At 52.0% G+C, this 19,811-nt stretch overlaps 1 protein-coding gene across 1 annotated transcript; it reads left to right on the forward strand.

The window, feature by feature from the left end:
* The first annotated feature begins 1,294 nt into the window (after positions 1-1,294).
* Positions 1,295-16,498, forward strand: RAB25 (RAB25, member RAS oncogene family). Its single transcript, XM_048828272.2, has 5 exons — positions 1,295-1,711; positions 11,041-11,236; positions 12,603-12,796; positions 13,229-13,309; positions 14,257-16,498. Exons 1-5 carry the CDS (start codon positions 1,672-1,674, stop codon positions 14,385-14,387), a joined length of 642 nt encoding a protein of 213 aa, XP_048684229.1. The 5' UTR covers positions 1,295-1,671; the 3' UTR covers positions 14,388-16,498.
* The last annotated feature ends 3,313 nt before the right edge of the window (positions 16,499-19,811 follow it).

Consider the following 19,811-nt stretch of genomic DNA (forward strand, 5'->3'; position numbering starts at 1 on the left):
GGTTTCTCCTGCTTGAGCCTGGCCTCTCCCATCGCTGCTGAATTTTCACCTGCATTTGTAGGCTGTGGCGTTAGCATCCCCAACTCTCCACCCACCAGTCAAGAGGTGTGGTCCCAGACACAGAATAAGGCCTTTGTTGGCTCTGTCACGCCCCCTCCCTTCCCTAAGATCCTATGGTGGATTCTTTTGCAGCCAGCTCTCTGGATTGTAGTGGATCTAAGGCTAGGAACTCAGAAACCCCTTCGCTTCACAATCCACAAATACATTGGGGGTCCCCCACCAACACACCTGGGTTTAAATCCTTTCCCATCAACCCCTCTAGAGGGCTTCCCAGTGTCTCTTATACCAGTTCCCAGTGCAGATGCTTATGCAATTACACGACATGCTTGTGAGAGGAGAGCCTGGCCCAGTGGACAACTAGACCCCCTTTCCCTCCCTTCTTGTCAGCCTTGGCCAGAATCTTGTCAACTCATCCCTTCTCCTCCCAAACACTCAGTCGTTCGTCTCGTGTGATGTAGACGTCCCCTTGGCTCTCTGCTCCTCCAAAGAGTTCTCCTGGAAAAAAAAACAGTATAAGTCCCAGGCCAGAGTGTGTGTTATAGGCCTCTCTCTCTGCCTTAGCCACAGCGAACGGGCCTCTGCCTACGGGGCTGAGCTCACGCGAGAGGGGCTCGGGCTTTTCCCACTGGAGGTGCCTGGGTCAGTCCCGGGCATCAGCCACCAGGCAGGCACTCGCTGTTGCTAGGGGAGCTGAGCCAGCTGCAGGTACAGAAGCATCCAACGCAAGGCATGTTTATCTGTGGCACGTGCCCCCAGATCAGCAGAGTTGGTTCAACCTGCACAATGCTCCTCTCTCCATCCTCAGCCTCCCACTCCCTGCTCTCTGGCCTCCTGCAGTTTGCGCTTAGGCCAGGAGGTCCTGTGGCGGGTCGGGGGTCTAACAGGCCAGCTCATCAATAAAATGCAGTGCCCGCGGCTTATGCAGCCTGGACCAGTTTGCAAGTCGTGGGCACTTCCACAGGAGAGCAAAGAAGGATCGGGGCCACACTCCTAGGGTTGCCACGCCTCCAGGATTGCCCTGGAGTGCCCAGGAATTAAAGCGTAATCTTTCATTCGAGATTACGTCATGTGGTGAGACCCCCAGGAACGTGTCCGACCACAATCGGCACCCCTGCCTAGTCCAGCATTAACAAAAGCAGAGGGAGCGTACGTGGGTGTGTTCAGCAGCCATGTGACACTGGTGGGGGCGGTGAGCACTACCTGACAAACCTGTAGGGTGACACCCAGGTCACACCCCATTGAGTCAACCAGCCCAGCAGAGCTGCACCTTCAACCCGCCTAGCAAAGGAGCTACTCCCCGCCCAGCCCCCTCGAAAAGAGGCCTAAGAAGCACAGGGCTGGCTTTTTTTGTTTGTTTGGCTGGTGCAGCAAAGGGAACTTGGTCCTGTGGGTCTCCTCCCCCGCTGGCAACTCTCCTCCCAATCGCTTTCAACTTCCCTGTCTTGGGAGGAAATTTTGTCCTCCACCTTCCTGGTTTATCAGATCGTGGCAAATAAAAAAAAAAAAACCAAAAAACCCCCCACCATCCCACACACCCTGGCTGTTAAGGCAGCAGGCAAAGACTGAGAAGAGGATCCCAGGCCGGAGGGGGGCCAGGTGTGGCTGGGAGAGATGGGGACGGCGGAGGAAGACTATAACTTTGTCTTTAAGGGTGAGTTTTATCGGCACCCCCTTTCCGTGGCTGGTTTCAAGCTGGGTTGCCCCTTCTGCAACGTGCTGGTTCTGCCTTTTGAAAGCGGTGGAACTGGGGGCCCGGGGCAGGGGGGCACAGGATGGATGGGATGTGGGGTGGATGCTGGAGCGGCGGTGGGGGTCTGGGGCACGTAGCACAAACAAGGGGTGGAGGGGAAGCAAGCAGCCGTCCAGAAGGGCAGCTGAGCAGAAGGGTCTTTCTCCTGTGGTAGTGGGAGTCCTTGGTGGTGGATCTTTGAGGCCAAATCCCACCACACCTGGGTATAAGCCCCAGGGAAGTCAGTGCAGATGCACCAGGAATTTGGGTCAGATGAGCCTCTCTGCCACTCTCGCCCCCGCACAGTCACTGCAAGGTTGTGACTGGTTTAGGAACCCACTGAGCATCCTGTCGGTAAATCCACTGCCCAGCTCAATGTCTGGACTGACAGCTGCTTTGTGGGGTGCAGTCAGGGGGTACCTCTTAAGCATTAGGTACTGGTCACTGCTGGCCTAGCTGGACCGGTGGGCCAATTGGATGGGGCCAGCCTTACAGCAGGGACACTGCTGGGGAACCAATAGAGTGGGACGGAGGGAGGGCAGCAAGGCCACTGTGGAGACACGGGGGCTTCTGGTGACCCAAATCCCCAGGGATCCTGATGGATGTCCGGACTGAACACCCTGGGGGCTGATTCTCCTTCACACTGCACCATGAGTGCTCATTTACATCCATGCAAAGACTCAGAATGGGTCACACCAGTGCAAATGTCTGCATGAGAGGGAGAGCAGTGAAGAATGGGGGGCTGGTAGCCATATGGATGGAAATAGCCCCGTAAGGATCCTGCCTCCACACGGGCCTGGCCCAGCTGGTATGGAGCTGACGTAAGGGCTATAGAGAGTGGATCAGGGGTGTGGCCAGAATGCACAGTGCTGTGGCTATTCCGTGCTTCTCAGGCCCCACAAGGGGCAAGGGACTGTTTCTTGCTATGTGTAGTCACAGCCCCCGTCACACTGGAGCCTCAGTTTTGGTATGAGCCTCCAGGAGCTACCGTAATACAAAAAATAGTAACGCCCCCACAGCGTAATACCCGATGACAGGATTGGGGCCTGACAGGATTGCACCCCTCTGGGGAGCAGTTTATTCTAACCTGGCCCAGTAACTGGAATTGCAACAAAAGCCAAAATAAAAGGAGGACTTGTGGCACCTTAGAGACTAACCAATTTATTTGAGCATGAGCTTTCGTGAGCTACAGCTCACTTCATCGGATGAAGTGAGCTGTAGCTCACGAAAGCTCATGCTCAAATAAATTGGTTAGTCTCTAAGGTGCCACAAGTCCTCCTTTTCTTTTTGCGAATACAGACTAACACGGCTGTTCCTCTGAAAAAAGCCAAAATGAATTAAATTTTTTAAAAACCAAAACCAAAGTCATTTTCCCCCAAAAGGAAAGTGTTTTGGTTTTCTGGGAAAAAAAAATCAATTTTTTAACCAAAATTTTACTTGCAGGGAAAGAATTTTACATTCAAAAAAATTCTAAATATTTTGAGGAAAATGTTTACTCTTTTCTAGCCGGTTCTTTATGCCCATATTTCACTGGGAGAAGGACATCTGCTCTGGCAACCAGATCCCAAACCTTTCCGGGCTTGATAGGTTAAAACTAGAGCTAGCTGGACAACGTTGGGGGCAGGAGCCTTCCTTGGTAAAAAATCCTCAAAACTTTCAGATGAACCTTTCGATTTTTCATCAAAACACTGAAAAAATGTCCAAAAACTGAAACATTTTTGGATTTTGCCCAAAGATTCTCATTTTTTTGCTTTTCCAACAAGAAAAAAAAAATAAAAAATTGTCGAGGAAATGAAACACTTCCTGTGAAAAATTTTGTTTAATCAAAAACCCCAGAGAAAAGCGGCTTGGATGGAAATTTTTTGATCCTCCCTAGTGAAAGCCAACACCTTGAATTCTACCCAGAAGCTTTTTGGGAGTAAGTGTTGATCATGGAACATGGACTGATGGGCTCCCAACCTGCAACTCCCCTTAATAAATAGTCTGTCACATTTGGCATTAGCTTCAGCCTCTGAATGGTCTTGAGCTGCAGGTTCAAATCCCAACTGAGGTGTAATTTACATTCTTGTTATTTCATTTTGTGTTGTCTGGTTCCAGGGTCAGGAAGGTTTTCCCAGCACTGGTGCTGCCTTGTATGGTCCAGGGGTTCTGTAGGGCTCAGGAATTAAGTGCTGGTGGGGAAGACTGTGTTGGTGTGAAATTGTGAAAGTGCAGGAGGAGCAAAGAAAAGCAAACTGGACCGGCATAGCTGAGTGGAAGGCAAAACGTAAACACTGCCCAAGCAGCTTAAATGGGGAAAGTACATCGGGCATTTAAAAGTCATTCTGCTTCAGTAATCTTGGGAGTTGTCATTAGGATTATAGGTAAAGTAATTTAGGGTTTAGAAATATTATAATGACCTGGCCCGTGTGTATGTCATCACTTGTATTACAGTATATTAGGTGCTGTACATAAACATAATAAGAGACAGCCCTTGCCCGGCAGAGCTTACAGCAAGATAGTCGAAGGGGAAACAGAACAAGGAGTTGTCTTGGGCAAGGGCACCAGCAAAGCTGGGCCAAGAGCCCAGACCTCCTGATTCCCAGTCCAGTGCTCTCGTCACTGGATAACACTGCCTCTCTGGTATGTGTCACTGCCCGCTACTGAATGGAATCAGAACTACTCAACTGTGTGTCACAGGCCCTATATTGCAAGTCGCTAAAGAGGAGTTGCCTTTAGCTTGCGTGCCAGGGGCCTTAACTTTTGAAGCAGTGGGAATCTGAGTTCTGCCCCCAGGGTCATCATGAAGTGCCACGTCCTAGGCAGCAACAGATTTGCTACATGAATTGTAAGCTGGCGGTGTCCTTTTCAGAACAAAGCCAGGGAGACAAACGGCTGCTTGGCCTTTTAATGTCCCACTCACGCAGCACGACGGTGCGGGAAGGCTTGTGTTTGTGCAGACTTTGCACACACTGCCGCCTGCCACACCTGCATGAGCGAGCAACACGGTCTTTGGCCTGCGTTGTGCAGGAGGTCGGACTAGATGATCATAATGGTCCCTTCTGACCTTAGTATCTATGAAACACAGACCACAGGCAAGCTCAGCCGGGATCCTTCAGCCAGGTTTCAAGCAGCCACTGCAGGGTCAGCTGCCCCTGTTCCCCAGGGAGCAAAAGATCAGAGCTACCAGTTTGCTTTGCAAACAGAGCTGACAGAGCTCAGCTCAGCTGCAGGGTGGCTTGAAACAAGGAGGAGACTGTCTCCGTTGCCACCTGGGTGGAAGATCTACTACATAAGCCATCTGGACAAAAGACATCCGCACATGCACAGACCTAGGGGGGCCACCAGCAAAGCGCCAATTGCAGGAGGAGGCAGGCTGACATGAAGACAAATCCCTCACTGTAGGGAGTGAGGAGTGGAGGCCAGATGGAGTCAGTCAGGGGAAGGCTTAGAAGGGAAAGGAAAAAAGATGGAGGACCTTATTTGTTAGAAAGCAAACAGCCAAAACCTATTTGCCTAGGGAGTCACCTCGAGGACTAGCCTGCCCAGCTGTTACTGCCTATTCCAGCTGGTGGGCCAGTTACTCAGAAACTGTCCTGGCTCTTGGGTGCAATTCTGTGGCCTGACTGAGGGGACCAGAATGATCCTTCTTGGCCTTAAAAAGACAACGATGAGTCTGATTCTTTCTGCGCCTCTTGCAGGTGTTTACGCCAGGGCAAAGCGGGGTGTCAAATGTTTCTGACTCAGAACGGGAGGCGTTTCGTACTTGTTCGGCACTGGGGTAATTGACGACACAGTTTGATGGGAGAATCAGGCCCAGTAACTATGAAGAAAGAGAAACCCAGGACAGTTACGTTGTGTCTGTTTGAATGGGTGGGATCTTAAACGTCTCACCGAAACACATCGCAAAAATCCATTTTGGTGAGAAGCAAAACCGCCTTGACATTTGAGATGGGCCCATGCGCCAAACAGCCAGGACATGAGGGTGCTCAGGAATAGAATCAGGCTGGAGAGAGGGTCAGGAATTTTTTGTGACCCTGCCCCTCCCCCACTCTGGAAAATGTTGAGATTTTGGCAAAATATTTCCATTCAGAAATACCGCCATGGTGCTTCATGGGAGTTGTAGTTAGAGTTCCTCGTGCTCCCTTGCTCCTCTATAGGCTGGGCTCTCTAATGAGACTGCATCTCCCAAGATGCACTGTGGTCTCTGCTCTTGATAAGGGGAGGTGGTATATTGTGGCAGTCCCAGGATGGTGATGTCCAATGGGAGGAGATTTATAGATTCCAAGGCCAAAAGGGCCCATTGTGATCATCTAGTCTGACCTCCTGTTGAACACAGGCCGGAGACCTTCACAAACTAATTCCTGGAGCAGATCTTTCAGAAACATATCCAATTTTGATGAAGATAAAGTCCAACTGGGGATTTTACTCTGGAAGCTGGGGTAAATTATCCCAGTGCAAATCATGGCATATATAGGTTTACCCTGTCTACTTTGCCCAAATACATTTGCTAGTTTCTAAGGTGCCACTAGGACTCCTCGTTGTTTTTCCTGTCTACTTTGGTGGTTTGCAGAAGTGCAGCTATGCCAGGAGATGACGTTCGGGCAAGCTCTCGTTATTATTAGATCACCAGTATTTTCAATCCCATGCCTTCAAACTTATAAATCAAGGCCCTAGAAATCATGAGATTTTAACAGTAGTGAATTGGGGGGTTGTTTTTGTTTGCCTTCTGATGCTGAAGACTTTAGAGGTCACATTTTCATGCTTCGCTCTGTAATCCTGAAGGCCAGAAACTGCCTTCTCTCCCCGACATGAGAATCTCAGCTTTCATTTACTCACGTGACCCTGGGTGCTGGGGCTTTAAGAAAAGCACCAGATATCATGATCCTTTGCAAAAGTTGGCAACATTTGGTCTTCACCCTACTGTATGCTAGGGGCTGTACGTACACACGGACAATGCCTGGCCCTGAACTGCTAACAGTCCACATAGACATTGGGTGGGAGAGGAAACTGAGGCACAGAGAGAGGAATGGGCATGCCCACAGTCACCCCACAGGCCAGTGGCAGGGCCAAGCATAGAACCCATGTCTACAGATTGCCCTACCTGCCTGATCACACCACTTCTCTTTCAGCACGGACACAGCCACAGTTTCCCCTCTGGCATGGGTGGATCTCACATGTGGCAGGCGGAGAAGGGGGTAAAAGCACTGAAGAGAAATAGGAGCATGCAAGTATAAAGGTGCAACAGTGGGCAGAGGGATTCAAGGCGTGCGCTGTGCCTGGAACTACTGTGAACTCCTGGTTTGAAACTAAGCCCTGGTCTACACTAGGACTTTAGGTTGAATTTAGCAGCATTAAATGGATGTAAACCTGCACCCATCCACACGATGAAGCCCTTTTTTTCAACTTAAAGGGCTCTTAAAATCGATTTCCTTACACCACCCCGACACGTGGATTAGCGCTTCAATCGGCCTTGCCGGGTCGAATTTGGGGTACTGTGGACACAATTCGACGGTATTGGCCTCCGGGAGCTATCCCAGAGTGCTCCATTGTGACCGCTCTGGACAGCACTCCCAGATGCACTGGCCAGGTAGACAGGAAAAGAATCGCGAACTTTTGAATCTCATTTCCGGGGACTGCGGGAACTGTGGGATAGCTACCCACAGTGCAACACTCCGGAAGTCGACGCTTGCCTCGGTACTGTGGAAGCACTCCGCCGAGTGAATGCACTTAATGCACTTAAAGCATTTTCTGTGGGGACACACACACTCGAATATATAAAACTGATTTCTAAAAAACCGACTTCTATAAATTCGACCTAATTTCGTAGTGTAGACATACCCTAAGGGCTCGTCTACACGGGGAGAGTGCCCAGAATAAACTATTCTGAAATCGTTTCCCATGTGGACACTCTTATTCCAGAATAAAAGTGCCTTTTCCCTGCGTTAGCTTAATCTGGACTAAACTCCAAAGTGCCAGTGTCCCTTTAAAAGCGGGGGGATTTGTTAACTTTCCAGGCAGGCTGCACAGGTAGTAAGTTTACACAGGTATTTAGGGAGGGGAGGGGTAGATAAGGTGGGTTTGATCATGAGTTATTATGACGACAGTGAGGATCAGGTGAGCACCCACTGATGGTTTAATGCATTTCTTAAGGACTGGGGAGGGAGTTTATTTGCGGGTTGCCAATTGTTACTTTAATTGCAGTGGAGTGTCTAGGACAGGGATTCTCAAACTGGGGCTTGGGACCCCTCAGGGTTATTACATGGGGGGTCCACAAGCTGTCAACCTCCACCCCAAACCCCACTTTGCCTCCAGCATTTACAATGGTGTTAAATATATTAAAAAGTGTTTTTAATTTATGGGGGGGGAGGTCGCCCTCAGAGGCTTGCTATGTGAAAGGGGTCACCAGTAAAAAAGTTTGAGAATCTCTGCTCTAGGACGTAAAATCAGTGCTGTAAATAAACGAATTCAATCAAAACTGTGGAAGACTTAGCAGGGCTGAGACAGGAGAAGAAAGTATGGCCCAGTGGTTGGGGGAGTAATCAAGCGATCTGGCTTACATTCTTTGGTCTGAAATTCAATCAAAACCAGGGCAAAGTCCTGCACTGAAGAAATAAAAATCAAATGCACAACTACAAAATGGGGCGGCTAGGTGCCATACTGCTGAGAAGGATCTGGGGGCTAGAGGGGATCACACATTGAATATGAGTCAACAATATGATGCAGTTGCGAGAAAGGCTAATAGCATTCTGGGGTGTATTAACAGGAGCGTCGTATGTACAGGGGAGGGCATTGTCCTGCTCTACTTAGCACTGGTGCGGTCTCAGCTGGAGTCTTGTGTCCAGCACTTTAGGAAACGTGGCCAAATTGGAGGGAACCCAGAGGAGAGCAACAAAAATGACCAAAGGTTTAGAAAACCTGACTGATGAGGAAAGGTTAAAAAAAAGGGGGCATGTTTAGTCTTGAGAAAAGAAGTCTAAGCAGGACCTGATAACAGGCTTCGAATATATGAAGGGCTGTGATAAAGAGGACTTTGATCAATTGTTCTCTATGTCCACTGAAGGCAGGACAAGAAGTAATTGATTAAATCTGTAGTAGGAGAGATTTAGGTTAGATATTAGGAAAAACTTTTAATCTAAGGGTAGTTAACCTCTGGAACAGACTTCCAAGGGAGTTTGTGGAATCGCCGTCACTAGAGGTTTTAAGAACAGGTTGGACAAAACCTGTCAGGGACAGTCTAGGTTTTCTGGGTTCTGCCTCAGTGCAGGGCACTGGACTTGATGACTTCTTGAGGTCCCAGCCCTGCATTTCTAGGATTCCCTCCTCTGCCACAGACTCCCTATATGACCCTGGGCAAGTCACTTAGCTTGTCAGTGCCTCAGGTTCCCCACCTGTACAATGGGCATAATAGCACTGCCCGGGCTCACAAGGAGGGCTTGAGAGAATAAACATATTAAAGCTTGCGAGGCACTCAGGTATTATGGTAACAGGGGCCAGAAAAAGTGCCTTCACTCGATAGGGTGTGTCCACACCACAAAAAAAGACTTGCGGGGCGGAGTGGTCTCAGAGCCCAGGCTCCAGGTGCAGCCTGCACGTCTACACTGCTATTTTTAGTCCCCCAGCATGAACCCAAGTAATTTGACCCTGGCGCTGAGATGCACTGCTGCATGTATTTCTCTGTTGTGTACACATACCCCTAGCTACTAAGCCACATTCCTGGCTCTGTGCTAGAAAATTCAAGTGCATTCCACAAAATAGAGAGATCAGAAGATATAGCACCATAACAAAAGGCAAATCTTCCATACAGCTTTTTCAGCTGCTGTTTAAAATAGAGAGACAGAGAGAAAGCGCTCTTAGGTTTTATTTTCACTTTGGCTTAATACAGGTGTGTTAAGAGGCTGTCACATGAAAAGAAGGAAAACTGTAGCCCAGTAGAAGAAATTTGGGGTATTTTATGAAAGTTCCAGCAAACAAAGTGATTGTTGTCTAGGGTGATCCAGAATCACCAACCCCAAGTATTCAAAAATCACGAGTCGGGCCCCCAAAATCATGACCGGCTTAAAATCTTGAGATTTTTTAAATAAATAATTTTGGGGGTTCTTTCTATTTGTCTTCTGGATTCATTTGCTTCACATTTTCTAATTTTTCTCCATCAACACAAGGACTAGAAACTTCCTGGGGTTTTTGAGATGAAAGCTGAGATTCTCACAAAGTCAGCTGACTCCAGCAGCTGGGACTTTAAGCTCGCCCAAATGTCTCAAGAGTTGCTGTAAAACTGCAAGACTTGGGGCAGCATTGGCAGTCGTATCATGTGTGTGTGTAGCTAGAAAACTTTTGTTTCTTTGTCCTGCACTGCTGTATTTCTAAGAACTCTCCCTGAATGCAGAGACAGCAGCTGTTGTGAAGTTGGTTCCATGCAGACTGGTGCAGAGGAGCTGTATCCACTGTGCTCTCTCTCATAAGGGACTTTCCTTTTGTTCTTTCTTTTTTGTTTGGTTTCCTTAATCTGATTCTGACTGAAATCTGCTCCTTGCGTATGGAAAAACATAACAGATGGGGGCTAGGAAGAAATTTTTCTTATGGGCATGTTTTTCACATAACTGCTTAATGCAGAGACAGGATACTGGACTAAATGGACTTGTGCTGCTCCCATGTGGCAATTGCTATGTTCCTAGATGTAGCAGTTGTCTGTTACACTAGAGTATTGGCCCAACTCACCATTTCCCTGCAATCTGTGTCATCATTTGCACCAGTGCACAATGGTGATTCTGGCTAGGTAGCATACAATACCCACTTTTGGTGGTGTAAATGACAATACGAGGCGCAAGGCCGTGGGGAATCAGGCACCAAAATATTTGCGTTGCAGCCATCTTGGGGACAACGATTCCTCTGCGTTTGTACATTGCTGTGCGCCATGAGAGAGTTCAATACATTCTTAATAAAACAATGATGGACTGGCTGGTATGTATGATTATTTATACTGCAGTAGCACCAGAAGCTCTAGTCATAGATCAGGGCCTCATTGTGATAGGCGCAATACAAGAAGAACAAAAGTCCTTGTCCCAAAGAGCTTACAGTCAAAGTCATGTTCCATAGCTCTCTACTGGAATCAGAACACCTCAACTGGGTGTCATATGCCCTATACTGCTCCCAGCTCATGAGGATTCTCCATCTTCCTGTGCTTTTGTATGAGGATCATCAGAATTCTATCCCTGGTGCACAATTGCCATTTGCATCTCATTTTGCTAGGCGTTTTCCTCTTGTCTCTCTAGTGGTCCTGATTGGAGAGTCCGGCGTGGGGAAGACCAATCTGCTCTCGCGCTTCACCCGCAATGAATTCAACCACGACAGCCGCACCACCATCGGCGTGGAGTTCTCCACCCGCACCGTCATGGTGGGCAACGCCATGGTGAAGGCACAGATCTGGGACACGGCCGGGCTGGAGCGCTACCGTGCCATCACCTCAGCGTAAGCGGGCCACGCCGCTTGATGCCACAACGGGAGGGCTTGGCAATGGCAGCAGCGGTTCCTAGGGGAGGCAGGAGCATCTGAACGCAGAACTCCCAGGGGGGTGGCCAAGGGGGCTATTGTATGTGAGCTGCCCATACTCGGCGTGACTCACTGTCTCCCTCCAGCGGCTGGGCCACATAGGGGTTTATGAGTCTGCTGCAGTCTTTGAGCTAGCAGTTCTTTTACCTCAGGTGTTAGATGCTCGTGGATTTAGAGCCAAAGATCCTGGGTTTGATCCCCGCTGCTAACCCCCTGCTTAGAGGAGCCATGGTACCCCTAGAGCAGGTGGGATGGAGAGTGTCTATTGCCCAAATGAAGCCGCAGGGCCTGATTCTCCATTGCCCTGCACTTCCCAAGTCATTTACATGAGTGCAAAACTGGCTTAGGACACTGCGGGATCTGCAGCAGGTGTAAACAGGCGTCGGGCCCCTGATTTCCTTGGGGCTCCGCTCAGATCCACGTGCAGGATCGAGCGGGATTTTAGCAGCCGACAGGCCGAAGCTCACTGCGCAGCGATGGGAATCTCCCTCAGCAGCAAGAGAAATGTTTTTATTGTGAAAATGAAGGGGGGGGGGGAAGTCAGCGACGCCGGGGTGTTTATTTGACTGTGAGGGATGCCCAGCGGCATTTGAACCCTAGCTCTCCCCAGGCACAGCACAGATTTCTACTGGTGGAGTTAAAGGAGTGACTCCACTGCTCAGAAGCAGTAGTAGGTTGTTATCCTAGTAGTGCAGCCACGAGGAGGGAGGGGGTAGGGGGAAGGACAGGGATGCGATAGCCACTCCGTGGGACTGCTCTTCGAGCAGCAGTGCTGGGTTCTAGGTAGACGCACTATGGGTATGTCTACACTGCACAGTAAGCCCAGGTCAGTGGGACCTGACCTTGAGGACTCCGTGTTTCCTAGCCCACGCTTGAGCATCCACATTGCCCTGTAAACCTGGGCTTACAATTGCTGGACCCAGGTCTCACAGCCCTGCTAACAAGTCCACACTGCACTGTGCAGACCTTCTGACTCAGGTCTGATGCTTGAGCTGCATCCATGCTGCAAACTGACAGGGCTTGGACCTGAGTTGCAGCAGGACTCGCTCTCTGACCCATCCCCCTAGCAGAGTCCTTGGACCTAGGTCCTGAGTGCTCGCTGATCCAAGTCAGACGGATTTGTGTGAGGACGGAAGAGAGACTTGGGCTCCAACCTGAGTTAGTGCCTGGGCTTAGCGTGCAGTGGAGACATACCCTAAGAGGTCTGACCCCACTGGAGGTGGTGGGGCTGTGACAGGCTCCAGCTCAGGCCCTGTTGTGAATGCCGCCCGCTCTCTCTCGGCAGGTATTACAGGGGAGCAGTGGGCGCCCTCCTGGTTTTCGACATCACCAAGCACCAGACCTACGACGTGGTGGAGCGCTGGCTGAAGGAGCTGTACGACCACGCCGAGGCCACCATCATCGTCATGTTGGTGGGCAACAAGACAGACTTAGCCCAGGCCCGCGAGGTGCCGACCGAGGAGGCAAAGATGTTTGCAGGTATGGAGCTGCCTGCCCAGGCAGACCCACCCTGAGACAGCCAGCGCCCGCTGGGTTCTGCTACCCCATCCCGAGAACACGTCCTGAAAACTACCCGTCACCGCTCTTCTCTGGTGCTGGGCCTGCATGAGCTAAGCAGGGTCAGTAATGTGATAGACCAAGGGGTGCCAGGCTGCAAGGAGGCGGGGGCTCAGTAGGGGGCGCTCTCCCTGTTGACTCAGTATTGATCCCCGGGGAGCTGTACTGTGGGGATCAGGGTGGGGGTGCTCTCCCCTCCCTGACCCTGATGCCCCACTGTCGTTCTGCTGGGGGAGATGCCATGCTAGATGGGCCAAGGGCCTGCCCTGTTCTGGCCGGAAGAGGGATGCTCGGGTAGCCGGACCCCCAAATGGTACCATGGTTCCCATGCCTCTTGCGTACCCGTCCTTGCAGAAAACAATGGGCTGCTGTTCATCGAGACGTCTGCGCTGGACTCCACGAACGTCGAGCAGGCCTTCGAGACCATACTGCGAGGTGCGCCCGGGGTAGGGGAACGTGGAGTCGGGGTGCGGGATTCTGAGCACAGCATGCTCCGGGGATGGCTGATGGAGAAGCACCTGGAGGGGGGGGTGTGACCTCCATAGAAAGAGCTCAAGGCACCATGCGACATCTGCCCCGCCACCAGGAAGTGCTAAGGAGACCGAGTGGGTTATTGCACTCTCCTTGAATCCAGTATCCCACCTCCTGCCATGACAAACCAGCCCGTTGGCCCATCTGTTCCCGCATCCTGCTGGGCCCTGTCCGACCATTTGTGTACCCCCAGAGCTTCTCTCTGCACCAAGGGGGGGGGCAGGTTAATGACGAGGCCAACTGGTCTCCCATTTGGGGCTAGACAGGGGATTTTCCTAGGTCAGCGGCAGGGACAAAACACCATGTGACACTCTGGAGAGAGATACGGCTGGGGAGCAGGTTTGGGCAAGGAGTTACCCGCATGCTGCCTGTTTCTACCACGGTTCAAGGGGACAGGATTAAAGACCATCCTGAAGCAGGGCCGATGGGGGGGTGTGTGTAAAAGAGGGACAGTCGTACCAGGGCCCTGAGCTCGGGGTTAGGGGGGACCCCAAAATGTCTGTGTAAATAAAGTGAAATGGGAGGAGGTAGGACCCTAGCAAACATGGTGTATCAGGGCCCCGCATTTCTCTCTATGGGCCTGCACCACGGTGAAAACCTAGCAGGCCTGGAAGATCCACCCATATTATGCCAAGCCCCAGCAGGGATTGAACCCGGGACCCTAGCGCTTTAAGCAGGAGCTGGTACAGCATGCTCTAATAGAGCCAACTGTGGTGGTTCAGGCAGGTGGAGGCTCATCAGCCTGTCTGTGGCCTAGCCCAGACTCGCGGGGGACACAGCACCACGCGGTGTGGGTTACCCTGGGCCAGGGGGAACGCTCCAGGATCCCTCCCTATCGCTTCCCCTTCCAGGCATTTTCAGCAAAGTGCAGAAGCAGCAACAGCGAAGCCCCCAGGACAACGCGGTGTCGCTCTCCAGCGAGACCCCCCGCGGCGCGTCCCAGAGCCCCGAGGAGAAGCGAGCGTGCTGCGTGAGCCTCTGAGAGCTGGCCCGGGCGTCGCCGTGGAGGCACGAGCCCCTCCATCCGCTCTGCTTTCTGACTGGGGGAATGTCCGTCCCCTCCCTCAACACCCCGTAACTGCACCAAGCCAGGCCGGGGCTGGGCGACGGAAACACGGCTGCAATTGAGCGGTCCCTTCGCCCCCTCTCATGTGCCCCTCGGCAAAGCCATTACCCACCCCCCACACAGCAGCACTAGAGAAGGGGATGCTGCCTACCCAGACCTCTGCCCCCTGGTGTCTGCCAAGCCACGGCAGGGGGAATCTTGGCGGGGGGGCTGGCCAAACTTCCCCCCTAGCAGAGGGGGAGTCAGCCATAGGAACACACCCATCTATCTTAGTTATCTGATCCCATTACCACCGTGTCTGAGCATCTTTTTAATGTATTTATCCTCACAAACCTAGGGCAGATAGTGCTATTATCCCCATTGTACAGATGGGGAAACTGAGGCACAGGGAGACCAGGTGACATGCCCAGGGTCAAACAGGTCGTCTGTGGCAGAGCTAGGAATTGAACCTGGGTCTCCCAAGTTCCAGGCTAGCGCCATAACCACTGGGTAGTCCTTCCTCTCTTCCTGCAACCATGAGGTTTCAAGGAAGGAATTTAAATATTATCAATATATTGGTCTGATCCTGCCATTGGATCCACGCGCACTCAGAATCTGGCCTCAACGCCGCTCAGCTCAGTGGGGCTTGCCCCAAATTCACACAGATGCATCGGAGGTCAGAATCCGGCCCTCCCTGTCGAAGTCAGTGGAGGGTGTGGCCACATGGCTCCAATTCTAGGATCGGAGCCACGATTTTTGCCCGGATGCTGCCACTTTAAACACCCCGTCCATTTCACTGTCTCCCATAACCTGGTCATTCGCCAAGTGGCATGCATACAACACCGCTGTCCTAGCCCCTGGGTACAGAATCTCTTTCTCTGAATAGACAGCCTCTGTAAAAATGTGACTCTGCCCTATACAGAATGGCAATACAGGAGTGGAGAGAGAGAAAGCAGACATCTCTAGTTCTGGGGCGTGGGTTGCCTAATTAGCCTTACCTTGTGCGGCAGCCTTGCTTGAAGGTCTGAGGTCTTGGAGACGGGAGGGTGAGATGGAGGGAGGAACTCTGTTAAAATAACTCAGTGAAGGGCTTGGGTTTCAGAGGGGCTGACCGTGCCTCGCTCCGCTAGACTCCAGCTGGAATTGTGACTACCTCACCAAATCATCCCTTCCGTCAATATACACTGAACACGGGTCTCCTAACTTCTGGCTACTAAGGACTTGACCCAAAGCCCCTTGATGTCACCAAAGTTCTCCCCATGGAGTCCAATGGGCATTGGATCCAGTTTATAGAGAAGGAAGTTGCGGGGGTAGGGGAGGGAAGGGCGGGGGGGAGGTTGCCCGTAATTAATGAGTTAAATGTCTGAGCTCCTTACGGGACCTGGACTGGATTGTGATCTCTGGGCAATCTTGGGAAGCTGGAGTCGTGCTGACTTCAATGGAACAAATCCACAGACACCAGAATCTGGCCCTAACTGAAGTCAGTGGGCCACGTCTCAGCCGGTGTAAACTGGCAAAACTCCGCCCAAGTTATGCCGATATACACCAGCCCAGTGGGTTGACTCTGGCTGTGTGCGCCAATGTATCCGATATCAGACTCTGCCCACCACCATTGGAGTTAATGGGGTGACTCTGGATTTGCACGGATGTATCTGAGATCAGAATCTGGCCCAGTTCCCCTGGAGCGACTCAATTCGCAAACGTGTATCTGGGATCAGAATTTGGCCAATTGGAGTCTGGGGAGGTGCCTCTGGATTTACACCGGTGTAATTTAACTCATTGGAGCAGATTCTGTGCTGAGACAGAAATACTAAATTCCTGTCACACCTCTCATTCTTGTCTAAACCTGGCTTTTACCTGCCGTTAATCTAACTGCAGCATCTTGTGAACGTCTGAATTCAGTGGGAATTATTTATATGATCGCCAGAACGGGGCTGGATCTTTTTGTACAGATTGTCTCACGAGGAGCCCTGGCGAGGGAGTGTGCGTGATGTGATGGATTATAGGACCTTGACCCAAACATTAAAACATTTAGAGAACGTTTCAAAGATAGCAGTCTGCCTATCTTGACCTCTTGCATATTCCTGGTGTGTTTCCCTTTAGGATCTCATCTAATTTTTCTATTCCCCTTCCCTACCCTCAGGGATGTTAATGGGCAGGATGTGGGGCAAACCTGCAAGATAAGGGGTTTCAGACTGGACAACCAAGTGTCTGTGAGCTCTGAAGTGGCCCTGTAGCAGTACTTCCGTCGGGGGGGGGGGGGCGGTTGTGTCGGGAGATTTCACAGCACACAGCTCTGATTGCAGATCTCAGTCCCCACCCGTAGCCCCACCTCTGCATCCCCTGGGCTCCCCACATGCAGCTCTGCTGATGCCCCTCGTTCCAACCCATTCCAGTCCCCAGCTGTTCCAGCCCTGGGTTCTCCCAGCGAGATTTTTTTATAGCCGTTGTGGAGAGGGGCTTCATTTATTCCCTCCCCAGTTGCATTTGGTCTACGCAGAAGAAAGAAACTACTTACTTTGCCTTGTGACAAAACTCTGCCCACGGGGGGCTGAAGGGGAGCAAGAGCTGATCTCCGCTGACGGTTTGGGTAATTCGTCTAGGGCAAAGCCCAACCCCGACTAAACCCTCCAACTAAATAGACTCAAAGCCGGGCCTTGTCCTTGTGCAGCTGCAGAGAGGTGACTCTCACCCTGGCTGGGAGAAGAATTCAGCTGCTTTCCCTTCGCTGTATTAGCTCCCTCAGGGCTGTGGGGTGTGGGGCCGATCTTCAGGTGGTGTCTATCAGCATCACTCCATCGGTCTCAGCAGATCTACCCCACAGCTGCTCGCGACGAGATCTGAGTCAGCCCGAGGCCTCGTTACAAGAGCGAGGGCCCAGCTGCAAAGATCACACACGGAATCATCCGAGTTTAAAGGGAGGGCAGCACGGTCAGTCCCAGAGGGCTGGCCGGGCCTCAGCATAGCAGTCACCCTGCCTCAGTTTCTCACCTGGTTCCAGACCCCCTACCTGCAGACCTCCCCTGACTTTAATCTCTCTTGGCAGAGTGAACAGCAGGCCCTGATAATGCTCAGGACTGGAGGTAGTCACCTGTCGCTGGCCCCTGGTCCAAGCTTGGTCTGCTGAGCCTTTCTGAACATCTGTTCTTAAAGAAGCCAGGCCTTGGACAACGGCTGGCTAGCCCTGGGCCCCCCCCTCCGCAGTGCCCTCAGAGGGGACAGCGAGAGTTTAGGAGCGCAGAGCATGGCAAGCAGAGAGCCAAGCGTTTGGGAACTGGAGCGGTAGCTGGGCTTCAGTATTAGCCATCACAGGCCAAGCCCCAGCCCGGGCAAATCAGTCCCCTTGTCTAGGGTCCACCAGACAGCGTCCACATGACAATAACTGGCCCCCCCGTTGGCACGACTTAGCGCTTTACTGGTCATTTCAGCTGGGAAGCTGAGATCAGACCGGGCCATGGAGACTGAGCGGCCAATTCACCCCTCGAGGGGGTCCTTCCAGAGCATGACGCGGCCACACACGCATGCCCAGACACACACAGACATGCATACGCGCACACACAGAGGATGAAATGCTGACTCCATTGAAGTCAATGGGAGTTTTACAACTGACCTCAGGATTTCACGCCTCCTTTCCCTCTCTCTCTACACGCCCGCACCATGCTGCTGGTGCTTTCCCTTGGCCCCCTGCAGTCCCAGGGCCCAGGTGGCTCGGGCAAGCAATGAGGGTCGTGCCCCGCGTCGCTTCCAGACGCTGGCCTGACTCAGATGGAACGGGGAGGCCCGCTCGCACAGAGGGGATTCTCTGGGGGCTGTTTCGACCCACTCTAAGCCGCCTTTGCACTTCCAGCAGAGCCTGGCGGGGACGGAGAACCAGGCCCTGAACATCCAGTGCCCCCATCCAAACCACAGAACGCTGCCCCCTCAGAATGCCCCCTGCCATTTCAACGGGAGACAGCACTGTCCTTCATGTCCTGTCCTAAACTAGCCAACAGCATCCCTGGTGCGACAGGGCCATGGAGATCGCTTCCCTGCAGCGCTGGGAGACTTCTTTCACTCATGACTGGAGAGTGTTCTGCCATCCTGCCAGGCCACTGCTGGGGAGCAGGGCCATTCCCGCGCTGAGGACCCCTCTCCAGGAGAAAAAAGGGGGTGCCAAGGGCATGATTTGCACAGAGGCAGCTGGTCCAAAGGGCCTGGAAGTCTGCACTCCACATCAGGGGACTCTAAGCTCAGACTTCAAAGCCTGCTGGTCAGCCACACGGAAAGTCATGGGTGTTCCCCCAGAGCTCTGGGTAACAGGGGGTCCGACTCTAAGTACCCAAGGGCCGTCCTAGCTCAGAGTTTGCCTCTTTGTTGCCCTCTAGTGGCCAGTGTGAAGAAGCGGTTGATAAGTCATCCGCCGTTCTCAACGAATGGAGCCCTGAGGGCGTCTCATTGTCGCCCTCTAGTGTCTGGTCCATGGAAGAAGTTGAGAGGTTGGCCGCAGCTCCCTGCTTTGAGCTCTGAAAGTCCTGGGTTCAAGCCCTGTTAGCAGCCCAAGAGGAGCTGGTTACGCTAAGGGATGGGGGATGAGAGACTGTATCTCGCCCATGGGGGCTCCTTAGTGTTGGTCTGCTACGGGGTTTGGGGGGGCGGGGGCTGAACTGCTTACTTGGCAGGATTGGGGCTGGGGGACGGAGAGAGGCCAGAGTTTGTACCATAGTTCACTGCATACAGACCCACCTCCCAGGGAGCAGCCATGTCAATCAGCCCCTCCCTAGAGCTGCAGGGATCTTGGCTAATGACACCAGCCTCAGGGGCCCACGATGAGCCAGCAACCTGAAAGTCTGGTCAGATTAGCTGCAAGGCTCCTGGAGACGAGAGCTGGGGCCCTGCTTCCCAGCCAGCCCCGGGGAGCTGGGTCAGAGCTTGTCGATGGAACCGTTCCAAGCCCAGTGGCTTGATTCAGCCCGGCTTTGTGCTGAATTTTTGGGGCTAATTGGAACAAACCCAAAACTTTGGTGAGAGCCACGTGGTGTGTGTGTGTGCACAAGCATTAATGCATGTGTGTAAACGTGTGCATGCAGATGTGTGCATGCACACAAGTATGATTGAGCATGCATGTGTGCATGTGAGTGTGCACCTGTGTGAGTGCAAGTGAGTACAAGTGCACCCGCACAAGTGTGCAAAGCAAGTGTGTATGCAATCACACAAGTGTGTGAGTGAGTGAACATGAGTGTGAGTGTGCACGTGAACATACAAACCCTGCAGAGGGTTTGGCAGAGGGTTAGACTACTTGACCTTTGTGGTCCCTTCTAACCCTTTTTTCAGAGTAACAGCCATGTTAGTCTGTATTCGCAAAAAGAAAAGGAGGACTTGTGG

The sequence above is a fragment of the Caretta caretta genome, chromosome 24 (genome assembly GCF_965140235.1).
Source record: "Caretta caretta isolate rCarCar2 chromosome 24, rCarCar1.hap1, whole genome shotgun sequence".
Classification (NCBI taxonomy): Eukaryota; Metazoa; Chordata; order Testudines; family Cheloniidae; genus Caretta; species Caretta caretta.

What these genes read in the sequence shown, in the direction of transcription:
- RAB25 (XM_048828272.2), top strand. Translation starts at nt 1,672, where the DNA reads ATGGGGACGGCGGAGGAAGACTATAACTTTGTCTTTAAGG. An exon ending in CTATAACTTTGTCTTTAAGG is followed by an intron (nt 1,712 to 11,040) that starts GTGAGTTTTATC and finishes TTGTCTCTCTAG; the next exon opens with TGGTCCTGATTGGAGAGTCC. An exon ending in GGAGGCAAAGATGTTTGCAG is followed by an intron (nt 12,797 to 13,228) that starts GTATGGAGCTGC and finishes CCGTCCTTGCAG; the next exon opens with AAAACAATGGGCTGCTGTTC.